Below are 14,326 nucleotides of genomic sequence, written 5' to 3' on the forward strand. Positions count from 1 at the left end.
CTGGTCTCCTGGCTCAAGCAATCCTCCCTCCTTAGCCTCCCAAAGTGCTGGGATTACAGATGTGAGCCACTGCACCTGGCTTAAATTCTTTTTTTTTTTTTTTTTTTTGAGACAGGGTCTCGCTCTGTTGCCCAGGCTGGAGTACAGTGGTGTGATCTCAGCTCACTGCAACCTCCGCCTCCCGGGTTCAAGCGATTCTCCTGCCTCAGCCTTCTGAGTAGTTGGGATTACAGGCATGCGCCACCGTGCCTGGCTAATTTTTGTATTTTTTAGTAGAGACAAGGTTTCACCATGTTGGTCAGGCTGGTCTCGAACTCCTGACCTTGTGATCCACCCGCCTTGGCCTCCCAAAATGCTGGGATTACAGGCGTGAGCCACCATACCCGGCCTTAAATTCTTATATACATATGTAGTGGGACCCATATCTGGTCCGTTGAGCTGACCCAATGCCAGTACATGACTGTTTCAATTACTGAGACTCCATGATAATATATAAAATTTTAAAGCATTTGTAATCCTCCTCCCATTACCTTCTGAATTCAAAAGTATTTGTTTATCTTTCTAGATGAACCTTTGGATCATTGTGCAAAGTTCTCCCCAACCAAGACCCAATTCCCTGATACATTTTTGGTAACATTTTAATTATAATTCCATAAGACTTATACATTCATTTTAGAAAATTTGGCAACTTTACAATATCAATCTTGCTATCTGAAAACATGACATAGTTTTCTATTTCTCAAAACTCCAGGTCAAACACATTAAGGTTATTGTTGTTTTCTTAGACTTAATTTCCTCGTATATTTTCTTTCTTTTCTTCCTTTTTTCCTTCCTTTTCCCTTCCTTTGCCCTTCCCTTCCCTTCCCTTCCATTCCATTCCCTTCCTTCTTTTTTGAGACAGGTTTTCTTAGATTTAACTTCTCTTCCTTCCCTCCTTCCCTCCCTTCCTTTCTTCCTTCCTTTCTTCTTTCTCTCTCTTTCTCTCTCTCTCTCTCTTTCTCTCTCTCTCTCACACTCCCTCTCTCTCTTTCTTTCTTTCTCTCTTTTTTGAGACAGGGTCTCACTCCTGTCACCCAGGCTGGAGTGCAGTGGCATGCTCATGACTCACTACAACCTCAACTTCTGGGGTTCAGGTGATCCTCCCACCTCAGCCTCCTGAGTAGCTGGGAGGTGTGCATCACCACGCCCAGCTAATATTTTGTTTTTTGTAGAGAAGGGGATTTGCCATGTTGTCCAGGCTCGTCCCAAACTCCTGTGCTCAACTGATCTGACTGCCTTGGCCTCCGAAAATGCTGGGATTACAGACATGAGCCACCATGTCCCACCTTCTTGTGTATTTTCTAATCAATAAAATTAGTTTACTTAGGTTAATATGTTAGGTTAATAAAACATAAATATGTTAATATATAAGTAAATAACATATATATATATATAATACATAAAAATATCTTAATATATAAATAAAACATGTTAGGTTAATAAAACATAAAACAGGCTAATATGTTAGGTTAATAAAACATGACGGCCGAGGTAGGCAGATCACAAGGTCAAGAGATCAGGACCATCCTGGCCAACATGGTGAAACCCCGTTTCTACTAAAAATACAAAAATTAGCCAGGCATGGTGGGGCGTGGCTGTAGTCCCAGCTACTCAGGAGGCTGAGGCAGGAGAATATCTTGAACCCGGGAGGCGGAGGTTGCAGTAAGCTGAGATCGTGCCATTGGACTCCAGCTCTGGGTGACAGACCGAGGCTCCACCTCAAAAACAACAACAACAAAACCAAACCAAACAAAAAACAAAAAATAAAAATAAAAATGAATGACTTTGTGTCTGTTTACAGAATCCTTTAATAAAATCAAATAGTCTCTCAGGTTTTTAGAGGGGATTTCTAGGTATGCTACCATATCAGTTGCAAATAATATATTTTCTCTTTCCCCATGCATATACTTTTATTGCTTTATGCTACACTCCAAATCTCATGTTGGAATTTGGTCCCCAATGTCAGAGGTGGGGCTTAGTGAAAGATGCTTAGGTCATGGGGGTAGACCCCTTGTGAATGGCTTGTTGCAATCCTCATAGGAATGAGTGAGTTCTCACTCTCTTAGTTTCCACAAGAGCTCCTTGTTGAAAAGAGCCTGGCACCTGCTTCCCCTCCCCATTGCTTCTCCTTGTACCACGTGGTCTCTGTACACGTTTCCCTTCTGCCATGAGTGGAAGCAGCCTGAAGCCCCCACCAGAAATAAATGCTGGCACCACACTTCTCATACAGCCAGCAGAACTGTGAGCCAAGTAAACCTCTTTTCTTTATAAATTGCCCAGCCTTAAGTGTTCCTCTACAGCAACACAAATAGACTAAGACACTTTATATCTGAAATTAGCTCAAGTTTCCAAATTAATGATATACAATAACAGAGATAGTGAAAATCTTAGTTTAGGTCCTGCTTAAAAAAATATCTATTTAGATAAAAAACATTGAAGCAGATGATTTTAGAGTTAGGGATATTTAGTTCTTGAAAGTTGAGTATAAGTAACTTACTTGCTAATGTTTTTGGAAGGATATTTGCTTTACTTTTTGATGCCTGTGCTCTTTTTAGTGCTTGCTGGATTTGCCAATGTTTTGGAGACATTTGCAGCAGAAAAAAACCATATTTCATATACTCCCTGAGGAGGAATTCTGTTTTTGCTATTTCACTACTCAAAAGAAACAAAGATATGATTAGGTATATCTGTGTGAAAGCATGTTCATTAGAAAAAAATTTTTACAAAATTATTTCTCTTGATTATGTACTGAATTAATAATTTAATTATCAAAAAGCATAAATATGGCCATAAAAATATGGGCTTCAGTGAATATGAAATGAGATGAAAGAAAACTCTAGGAATGCTGTTTAAATAAAACATGTCCAAGGATATGCACACATAGAATAGACATGATAGTTTTACTCGACTTGTTTATTATTTCTGTGGGAAACACTGTATTAAGTTTTAGATATAGGGAGAAATTAGAAGGTAGCAAAAGGGCTGGGTGCAGTGGCTCATGCCTGTAATCCCAGCACTTTGGGAGTCCAAGGCAGGCAGATCACCTGAGGTCAGGAGTTCGAGACCAGCCTGGCCAACGTGGAGAACACCTGTCTCTACTAAAAATACAAAAAATTAGCCAGATATGGTGGTGGGCGCCTGTAATCCCAGCTACTTGGGAGGCTGAGGCAGGAGAATCGCTTGAACCGGGATGGCAGAGGTTGCAGTGAGCCGAGATCGTGTCATTGCACTCTAGCCTGGGCAACAAGAGCAAAACTCTGTCTCAAAAAAAAAAAAAAAAAAAAAAAAATCCGGGCGTGGTGGCTCACCCCTGTAATCCCAGGACTTTGGGAGGCCAAGGAGGGCAGATCATGAAGTCAAGGGTTCAAGACCAGCTTGGCCAACATGTTGAAACCCTGTCTCTACTAAGAATACAAAAATTAGCCAGGCATGGTGGCACATGCCTGTAATCCCAGCTACTCAAGAGGCTGAGGCAGGAGAATCACTTGAACCTGGGAGGTAGAGGTTGCAGTGAGCTGAGATCACGCCACTGCACTCCAGCCTGGGTGACAGAACAAGACTCTGTCTCAAAAAAAAAAAAAAAAAAAAAAGGTAGCAAAAGATGGTACATTTGTAAGGAAAAGAAAGAAACTAACACTTAATGAGGACCTATTACTACAGGCAGGACACACTACAGACATAAGCTTATCCTTAGGACAGCACTTTAAAATATGTACTATTATTCTTATCTTGGAAAGGAGATGTAAATGGTAGAGCCAGTACTCAAACCTAGGTCCATCTGACTCAGATGCCCAAGCTCTTGCCAATATTGAGTGACTTGGACCAAAAGCTTTTGCCCAGCTTCACATTGCGTTATAGTAATTACATTACAAAGTGGACAAAGAGGGATGTTAAAATAACAAAAGAAGGCCCACTTGAAAGGGAGCTTCCAAACCTTTATCTTTCAGAGCCTTCGTTATTCAGACCCTCACCAATACTCTTATCAATATTACTTTGTATCAATGTTTTCAGCTGTAACACTTCTATCTGTCAGAGCCTTCCTTCAGCCCTGGTGCAAGAGTGATATTCAAGGGTCAGTAAATGGCTGCTTCATGTATCACCAGTTGGAAGATTGATGGGAGACCCTCATTCTACTGCTGCCTCCATTTTAGATTGAAATCCTCCCAGATATGCTACAAAGAACACGAGGTGACAATTGGCTGGAAATATACAGTTTCCAAGCAAAAGCTTCAGAAGATGCCTCCTTCCCTTTCCAGCCCTACCTGTAGAGGAGGCCTCCTGGGGCCATCTTGAGCCATAAAGAGAGAAGAGCACCTGCTGCCCTTGCTCCACTACAAGCTTGTTTTTCATGGTCTCCTGCACCTTTCTAGGATGATGTGACACATAAACGATCAAAAGTTATCTTCAGCAAGACCGTTTGGAGGGCTCAACTCGGTGGCTATTGTGCATAAATGCAATACTTTGCACAAAAATAGAGGCTGCTACTCTAGCTCTAGAAATATTCTATAAATGGATAGAATCTTCTAATTGCATCAGGGGTGAAAGAGAGAAGGAAATTCTCCATCTTGGAGCAGCTTCAGCTTTAGGCTCCTAAAATAGAAGAGCCTGCTGTAGCCAGAATGTGAAATGCACATTCTGTTAGTGCAGTTGGTTTCAGGGAAACCAACTCTGCTTTATTTCAGACTCGCTTGTCTGAAGGATGTAAGAAGCCTAGGACCTAGTTCTAGAGGGGAGGTAAGCATCAAGTTCTCAAAAAGGAAAAGTAAGTTTTAGCGTTGACCTGATACCAACACTATAGTGTCTTCTGAATCATGAAATTACTGTCCAAAAATGATGACAGGAGGAAGCTTCTTTAGCTACTTAAAATTAGTTAGGCCGGGCGCGGTGGCTCACGCCTGTAATCCCAGCGCTTTGGGAGGCCGAGGTGGGTGGATCATCTGAGGTCAGGAGTTCGAGACTAGCTTGGCTAAGGTGGTGAAACCCCATTTCTACCAAAAATACAAAAAATGAGCCAAGCGTGGTGGTGGGCACCTGTAATCCCAGCTACTCAAGAGGCTGAGGCAGGAGAATCGCTTGAACCTAGGAGGTGGAGGTTTCAGTGAGCCGAGATCATACCATTGCACTCCAGCTTGGGCAACAAAAGTGAAACTCCCTCTCAAAAAAAAAAAAAAAAAAAAAAAAAAAATTAGTTCAAGTGAGTTTCCTTGACCATAGAAGGAAACATCCAAGTTTGAAAAAGAGTGGCAGGTGGTACAATTTTATCCCAACTCCTGCTCCAATACTTTTTTCTCTTTATAGATCTTAGTTTTTAATTTTTATTTATTTTTACTAGAGTTGGGGTCCCATCGTGTTGCTAAGATTTCACTCGAACTCCTGGGCTCAAGCGATCCTCCCGCCTCAGCTTCCAAAGGAGCTGAGAGGCAAGCAGTGTGCCCAGCAGATCTTAGTTTTTAATAGCAATACTAGTTTCTACTATGTAAGTGTAAATATAAAAAATAGTGCCCATGATGACTGTAAGATGATTGTAGAATGAGTCCCAATTTCAGAGATGTTAAAATGTGGGGGAAAAAATGTCTCAGAATGAATGCAAAAGTGCAACCAGACTAAACTAAAAATATAAAAAGAAAAAAATGAATGAATGAAGAAGGGCACTTAGACAATAATTTATTGTTTATTCCTAATTGTTTTGCTTCATCTAATTTCTTTGCTTCTGTATCTACAAGTTAGAGAGACTTTCCAACCAGAAGCCACATACTGTCCTGATACCCAGGCAGGAACAAATCTTGATGGACAGGTTACTTATTTTTCAAAATTCGTTCATACTTATGACATCATCAACTGATAAGGATGATCAGGATTATTAGGTCTTACCTGGCATGAATAGGTTTTAATGGGTCGTGGAAATTTGGCCACGAGAAGATTGTGCCCACCCTCACCTTTTCACTGCTTGTACCTCCATGCTTGCTTTCTTCAGCTCTGCTGTCATTTGGAGTTTGTTTATCGTTTCCTGTGCTGCCCTGAAAAGCAATGAAGATCTGTTAATTTGCTTCTTAGAAACAAACAAACAAACAAACAAACAAAAGAGGTGGGAGGGATTTGGCCAGAGTGATAAAACTAACATTTTCAGAGCATCTACAGATCTCTGGTCATTTTCTCGAAGGAACTCCTCAAAGGCCAGTGCATCATCTTGGAGCTTTTTCTCAGCTTTTTTAAGTTGCCGTTCCCTCATTGCTATGTCTTTTTCAAACTTTTTGATTGTGTTTCTTTTGGTTGACAAAGCATACTAGGGGTATTGAAGACAGAGGTGTAAAAACATGATTCCACATTTAGTAATTTCAACAGTCTTATACACAGCAAGTGAACATTTGTATTAGAAATAATAGTATGCCTAAATCTTGGAGCAATGGACTTTATTTCTTGAAGGAGTTTTATTTTCGGGGATAATTAGAGGGGAGACTAATTTCCCTCTCTTACTTCTATGAAGAGGGTCAGTGTTGTTCCAAAAGGGCTCTGCCCTACAAATAAAATATAGCTGCATATTCCTCCAAAGAGCAGGTGCATCTGGTATTACCTACAGTGTATTACCCTCCAGTACTTTCTGGGAATTGGGAAACTGGGCTGTCTGCAGTCACAAAAGCTACCAGCTTCTCCACCAATAGGAAGACCATGGGAGAAAGCAGTTTCAACTCTGCCATGCCAATGGTGCATTCCTGGGAGCCAGCCTAAGGGTACCACATCTAACTGTAATCAAAGAGGCCTGTTTAGATCCCCAAACACAACTTTGACATCTGCCTTCTAGTTCCTTCTATTTTTTTAGTACAGAATATAAGAGTCCGTGTGGTGATTTTTGTTTTGTTTTGTTTTTGAAACAAGGTCTTGCTCTGTCACCCAGGCTGGAGTGCAGTGGGGTAATCTTGGCTCACTGCAGCCTCGACCACCCAGGCTCAAGCCATCTTCCCACCTCAGCCACTCAAGTAGCTGGGACTATATAGGTGCACACCACCATGCCCGGCTAATTTTTGTATTTTTAGTAGAGATGGTTTTTGCCATGTCAGCCAGGCTGGTCTCAAACTCCTGAGCTCAAGCAATCCACCTGCCTTGGCCTCCTCCCAAAGTGCTGGGATTACAGGCATGAGCCACCATACCCAGACCTATTTGGAGATCTGTTTGGATGTGGATTGTAAAATGGAGTCAGGGATAACCCCAATATTTTTGTCTAAGCAAGTGGAAAAATGGAATTGCTATTTAGTGAGACAGGGACTATGGTATGAGATACAGACTTGTAAGGGTAGGAAAGAGTATATTAGGGGTGGAGTTTAGGAAACGTGAAGTCTGAAATGCCTATTGAACATCTCGATGGGAAATGTTAAGAATTACAGTTGCATCTGTGAGCCTGGAGTTCAGGCAAGAAGATCAAGCTAGAGAAATAAACTTGGAAGTTAATATGGAGGTGGAATTCGAAGACATGAGCCTGAAGGAGGGTAGACAGAGCAAAGGGTAAGGAATGGGCCCTGGACATTCCAACACTTGAAGATCAGGGAGAAGAGGAGGAACAAGCACGTAAAACTGAGAAGCAGCAGCAGCCAGCGAGGTGGAAGAGCTGAGAGAGTGGCTCCCAGAAACCAACAGAAGAAAGTATTTCAAGAAAGGAGTGAATGGGCCAATTGCTGCTGAAAGGCCAAGTGTTAAATAAAAGGAATACTGCGACAATTTGATTTAGCAACAGAGAAGTCTCTGGTAACTTTGACAAAAGTCGTTTTGGTGAATGATAAGGATAAAAACCTGATGGAAGTGGATTTAGGAGAGAATAGGGAGAGAAGAAGTGGAGGCAGGAAATAAGCATAATGCTTTTGAAAAATTTTGCTATAAAGGGGAGCAGAAAATTGGGACAGAAGATGGTATGTAATGTGATATCTAAAGAGGGTCCCAACTCTGCTATAAATAAAAAAATAAAGATGCCATGAAACCATTTCAGTTTTTGAAAACTATTACAAGTTACCCAGAGTTAGCCAAATTGATATCTAAAGAGGGTTTTTGGGGTGGGGTTGTTTTAAAAGATGGGGTAAATAATAGGATGTTTGTATGTTGGTGGCAATAATCCAGCAGAGAGGGAAAAATAATAATTAGAAAAGATGAGTAAGTGTAGAATCATTTTCATAATTTTTTTCTAGCTTAATTGAGGTATAATTATCCAATAAACTCCACATTTTTCAAGCATACAATCTGTTAAGTTTTGACATATGTATATACTTGGGAAATCATCACCACAATCAAAATAATGAACATATTCATCACCTCAAAAAGTCTATTCAAGCCCTTTGTAATCCATCCCTTCTTTCCTCCTCCCCAACTCCTTTCCCAGGCAATTACTGACCTGTCTTCTGTCACTATAGATGAGCTTGCATTTTCTAGAATTTTATCTAGTGAAATTATAGTATGAACTATTTTTCTGTCTGGATTTATAAACTTAGTACAACTATTTTAAGAGTCATCCATGTTGGTAGAATACCCATAACTAATTCCTTTTTATTGCTGAGTAGTAATCAGTTATGTTGACATACCCCAGTTTGGTTACCCATTTACCTGTTCATGGACATTTGGCTTGTTTCCTATGTTGGGCTACTTCAAATAAGGTTGCTATGAGCACATATGCTTTTATTTTTCGTAGATAAATTCCCAGGAGTGGAATGGCTATAAGTAAGAAACTATTCTTTATTTCCGACCCAGGAGTCTGGTGTCTTCTATTGAAACTATGAAACTGTAGCAGACTAACTTCTTAGCTTGCAAGTAGGATAGCATTTTAGATCCTTCATAGCTCTTGAAACTAGGTCCTTTGCATTTCCATATAAAATTTAGAATCAGCCTTTCAATTTCTACAAGAAAGACTCCTGGGATTTGTATTGAGATTGTATTTATAGATTAAATAAATTATTTAATCTATAAACCAATCTGGAAAGATTTGGCATCTCAGCAATATTGAGTCTTTGGATCAATGAACATGGTATCACTCTCCATTTATTTAGGGCTTTAATTTTTCGCTGCAATGTCTTGTAGTTTTCAGTGTACATCTATTGTACATATTTTACAAACATATCTAGAAGTATTTCATATTTTGATGCTGTTGGACATGGCATTGCTTTTTAAATTTTAATTTCTTAATTCTTCATTACAAGTTTATAAAAATACAATTGATTTCTGTAAATTGACCTTGCTACAACCTTGCTAAACTCATAGGTTACAGTAGTTTTAAAATAGATTTCTTCAGATTTTCTGCAGAGAGGATCACGTTGTCTGTAAATAAAGACAGCTTTAATTCTTCATTTCCAATCTAAATGTCTTTCATTTCTTTTTCTTGTCTTATTGCACTAGCTAGGACCTCCAGAACACTGACAAAAAGAAGTGGTGCAGTGGAAAGCCTTGCCTTGTTCCTAATCTTAGGGGGAAAGCATTCAGTCTTTTACCATTAGATATGTAATGTTAGTGATAAGTTTCTACTAGATGTCCTTTTATAAAGTTGAGGAACTTCTCTTCTGTTCCTACTTTGCTGAGAGTCTCTATCAAGAATGCATTTTGGATATTGTTGAGTGGTTTTTCTGCATCAATTGGGATAATCATATGGGTTTTCATTTTTAATTTGTTAATGTGTATTACATTGATTTATTTTTAAATGTTAAATTACTTTTGTATTCTTAGATTAAACCCTAATTTGTCATAATGTATTATCTTTGTATGTATTATTGGATTTGGTTTGTTACATTTTGTTCAGAATGTTTGCATATATGCTCACGAGAGATCTTGGTCTTTAGCTTTCTTGTCTTCTAATCATTTTATCTAGTTTTGATATGAGGGTAATGCTGGCTTCACAGCATGAGTTGTGAAGTATTCCCTCTTCTTACTCATTTTTTTGGAACAGTGTGTATAAAATTAAATTTATTTCTTCTTTAAATATTTGGCAGAATTAACCAATAAATCTGGGTTTTTCTTTGTGAGAAGTTTTTTACCTGTAAGTTCAATTTCTTTAAGAGACATAAAGCTATTCCATTTATTTCTTTCTTCTTGGGTAGGCTTTGGTAGTTTGCATCTTTCAAGGAATCTATTTCATCTAAGTTGTCAAATTTATTGGCATAAAGTGTTTATAATATTAAATTCATAATATGTCAATGTTAATAATTTTTAAATGGGTATTTCATGTCCCAACTCTGCTATAAATAAAAAAAAAAAGATGCCATGAAGCCACTTCAGTTTTTGAAGACTATTACAAGTTACCCAGAGTTAGCCAAATTGAAAATTTCGTATCATAGTCCCCAAGACTGCTCTCACTTCTGACACTGACCGCAAGTTTGAGGGGTTCCCCCAAATACTGTCAGTTTTGATAACTTGCTGGAAGGACTCACGAACTCACTGAAAGCTATTATACTCATGGGTATAGTTTATTAAAAGGAAAGAATATGCATTGAAATCATCCAAAGGAAGAGACCCATAAGGCAGAGCCTGAGTGAGTTCTAAATGCAAAGCTTCCAGTGTTCCCTCCCCATGGAACTAGGAGGTGTTATCCTCCCTGCATCTACATGTGACGACGCACAGAGAATATTGTCAACAAGGGAAGCACAAATGAGCTTCAGTGTCTAGAGTTTTCACTGGGGCTTCATTAACTAGGCATGATTAATTGATTGACCATGTGGTTGATCTGTCTCCAGTCTCCAGACCCTCTGAGTGTGACCCAAAGCCCCACCTGAAAGTCCCATTGTTAATATTTCTGGGATGGACAGCCTCCACCCTAAGACTGTCAGATATGACCAGTTCTATATTAAAGAAAGACACCCTTATTAAGTATGATATAGATTACCACCCAGAAGTCGAGAGCAAAGGCCAGACTCTTTCTGGACAAGGCCAGATTTTTTACTACAAATAGTTGTTCCTTGGCATCAACAGGAGATTGGCTCCAGGATCCCCAAGGACACCAAACTTTGTGGATGCTCAAGTCGCTTATGTAAAATGGAATAGTATTTGCATATAACCATGTACATTCTCCCATATACTTTAAATAATCTCTAGATTAATTATAGTACCTAATACCAATGTAAATGCTATATAAATAGTTGTTATACTTTGTAATTTTTCAAAATTTATATTATTTTGTTATTTTTTATCATTTTTCCTGAATAGTTTTGATCTGCAGTTTGTTAAATTCTCAGATGCTGATCCTGTGGATACAGAGGGTAGACTGTACAAGTCTTTTTGATAAGTGGACACTTCACCAAACTGGTTGAGGGAGGGAGGGATACAGTAAAGAAAGGAAATGAGGTATATTTAATATAAATGTCCTGAAATCCTAGTGTATCTGTCAAGCACCACCTTAAACTACCTAGGACATCAGTTATGTCAGTAGGACTTTATAATAAATATCAAACTCATACCCAGGAAATGCTTTTTAACAAACAAAGCCATCAGGTTCTATTTATAACTTTATCAGTTACTTTAAGCGAGATATTTTATGTTGATTGTAGCTGGCAGCATATGGAAGTACTAACTAAATAAATTTATGCCCCAAAATATGTGATGTGAAATTAGGAAAAGTCAAGTACATTGTTATTTACTCATTAGCATCAAAGAATTTAATTGAGACACATTAACATCTTTAGATTATTAGATACTTGACAATAAAGGTATAAAAATGTTCAATTCTTTCATTTTGTAATTATTTTCCCATTAAGTGCTTGGCATCTCTGCTTTATCTATGGCAAATGAATATGCATATAGACATAGTAAATAATCATGTTTTCAGTTATACACCTGGCTTCTAGTTAAAGTTTTTGATGGCAGGAAAAAAAGCCTCTATTATTTTTTATAAAAGACTCCACAAGGGACCTGGCACACTGTTCTGACATGAATAGGTATCAAGGAAGCTGGAGGGATTCTAGAATTGTGTGAATTTCCAGAGTGCTTGGATTCCCACCATATTCAGCCAAAGCATCAGGAGAAGCTGCATTAAATAGGGCATCTCAGGCGCTATCCTGGTCATAGGAGAGATAATTGGAGAAAAAGGGGCAAACTAGAACCAGACATTTTCTAGAATAATTTTTCTGATAGGTTCCAGGAAGTATAAAACCTTGTCTGGGATATTAGAATGTAAATCCTTTGAGAGGCAGGTCTTTGCTTTGTTTACTGCTTGGCACATAGTAAACTCTTAGTAAGTATTTTTCAAATTAATGAACACATGAAAAAACCAACCTGTTCAACCAATAGATTTGGGACATGTAATAGACAAGCAAAATGTCAAGGTAAATATTTGAAAACACTATGCAAGAAGTCTTCCATTTGGCTAGGGGAGAAAAGTTATTTTTACTACCTCGAGCAGAAACCTGTCTCTCTGGTCATTAATAAATTCATGGACAGTCCTTTTTGTATCTGAACCTGTGAAGAAAGTTGAAATAGACTTAAGTTCAGCTCATCATCCTTAAAAATGCTGTATAAAATAAAAGCCATATAATTAAATTATTCTACAGTATGTATGTGATCTTTTAAAAATACTATATCTTCAAATAAACCTTTTCCTAGCCACTCAAACTAATTTAGTAATAGTAATTACAATTTATTTTATGTCCATCATATTCCAGAAACTTCATTAGCCACTTTAAGCACATCATGTAATCCTAACAACAACCTGAATAAGGTACTTACCACTATCCCCATCCTGTCTGTGAGGTCCTGAAGTGTAGAGCTGTCAAAATTCTTATCCAAGATCACACAGCTAACCTAAGCTTCTGCTGTACCAAGTAAGACTAAACTATTTTAAATCTTAATGTTTGGCCAATGTACACATAAAACCAAAGCTCTTAAGCAAAATCTTTTTGGGCTCATAAACCAAACTTACGTCAGGAAAGGAAAAGATGACAACTAGTTTTACCATCTAGCAATAGAAAATACCAAATGTTTCCTTTCAAGCTTTTTTCATTCTGGAAATTTATACATATGCTACATTTCAATAATGTTTGCTTCATAAAAACCAACAGAATGTGGCATAAAATAAAATCTCTTGATAAAGATGTAACTATAGCTAGCAGAAGAAAAGAAATAACTAAAATCAGAGCAGAACTAAATGAAATCGAGACAAAAAAATAAAACCATACAAAGAATCAATGAAACAAAAAGTTGGTTCTTTGAAAGAAAAACAAGATTGACAGACCACTAGCTAGATTAACAAAGAAAAAAGAGAGAAGATCCAAATAAGCACACTCAGAAATGACAAAGGTAACATTATAGCCAATCCCACAGAAATACAAAAGATCCACAGAGACTATTATGAACACCTCTATGAAAACAAACTGGAAAATCTAAAGGAAATATTTAAATTCCTGGAAACACACAATCTCCCAAGATTGAATCAGGAAGAAATTATAACCCTGAACAGACTAATAATGAGTTCTGAAATTGAATCAGTAATAAAAAACCTACCAAACCAAATAAAGCCCTGGACCAGATGGATTCACAGCCGAATCCTACCAGAGGTACAAAAAAGGGCTAGTACCAATCCTACTGAAGTTATTACAAAAAATCTAAGAGAAGGGATTCCTCCCTAACTCAGCCTATGAATTTGGTATCATCCTGATATCAAAATCTGGCAAAGACACAACAAAAAAGAAAACTACAGACCAATATCCTTGATGAACATAGACATGAAAATCCTCAAAAAAACACTAGCAAACTGAATCCAACAACATATCAAAAAGTTAATTCACCACGATCAAGTGGGCTTTATTCCTAGAATACAAGGTTGATTCAATATACACAAATCAGTAAATGTGATTCACCACATAAACAGAATTAAACCCAAAAACCATAGGATCATCTCGATAGACACAGAAAAAGCATTCAATGAAATCCAACATCCCCTTATGATAAAAACACTCAACAAACTAGGCATCAAAGGAACATACCTCAAAATAATAACAGCCATCTATGACAAACTCACAGCCAACATCATACGGAACAGGTAAAAGTTAGAAGCATTTCCCCTAAGAACTGGAACAAGACAAGGATTTCCACCCTCAGCATTCCTAGTCAACATAATACTGGAAGTCTTAACCAGGGCAATCTAGCAAGAGAAAGAAACAAAAGCATATGGTTCGATACCTGAAAAACCCTAAGGACTCCACCAAAAGAGTCTTAGATCTGACAAACAACTTCAGCAAAGTTTCAGGATACAAAATCAATGCACAGAAATCAATAGCATTTGTATACATCAATAACATTTGAGCTGAGAGCCAAATCAAGAATGCAATCCCAT

At 38.1% G+C, this 14,326-nt stretch overlaps 1 protein-coding gene across 4 annotated transcripts in view; it reads right to left on the reverse strand.

The window, feature by feature from the left end:
* CCDC38 (coiled-coil domain containing 38) overlaps nucleotides 1-14,326 on the reverse strand; it is a 66,225-nt gene that overhangs the window by 25,506 nt on the left and 26,393 nt on the right. For 2 of the 4 annotated variants that reach the window (XM_054527520.1, XM_002823608.4), the window contains 4 exons: nucleotides 12,389-12,453; nucleotides 6,159-6,322; nucleotides 5,976-6,056; nucleotides 2,537-2,691 (listed from right to left, as the gene is read on the reverse strand). In XM_054527520.1, the coding sequence (XP_054383495.1) occupies nucleotides 2,537-2,691; nucleotides 5,976-6,056; nucleotides 6,159-6,322; nucleotides 12,389-12,453 (465 nt within the window). The remainder of the gene's footprint in view (nucleotides 1-2,536; nucleotides 2,692-5,975; nucleotides 6,057-6,158; nucleotides 6,323-12,388; nucleotides 12,454-14,326) is intronic. The other 2 variants (XM_054527522.1, XM_054527521.1) reach the window with 1 other exon arrangement.

Source organism: Pongo abelii, chromosome 10 (assembly GCF_028885655.2).
Source record: "Pongo abelii isolate AG06213 chromosome 10, NHGRI_mPonAbe1-v2.0_pri, whole genome shotgun sequence".
Classification (NCBI taxonomy): Eukaryota; Metazoa; Chordata; class Mammalia; order Primates; family Hominidae; genus Pongo; species Pongo abelii.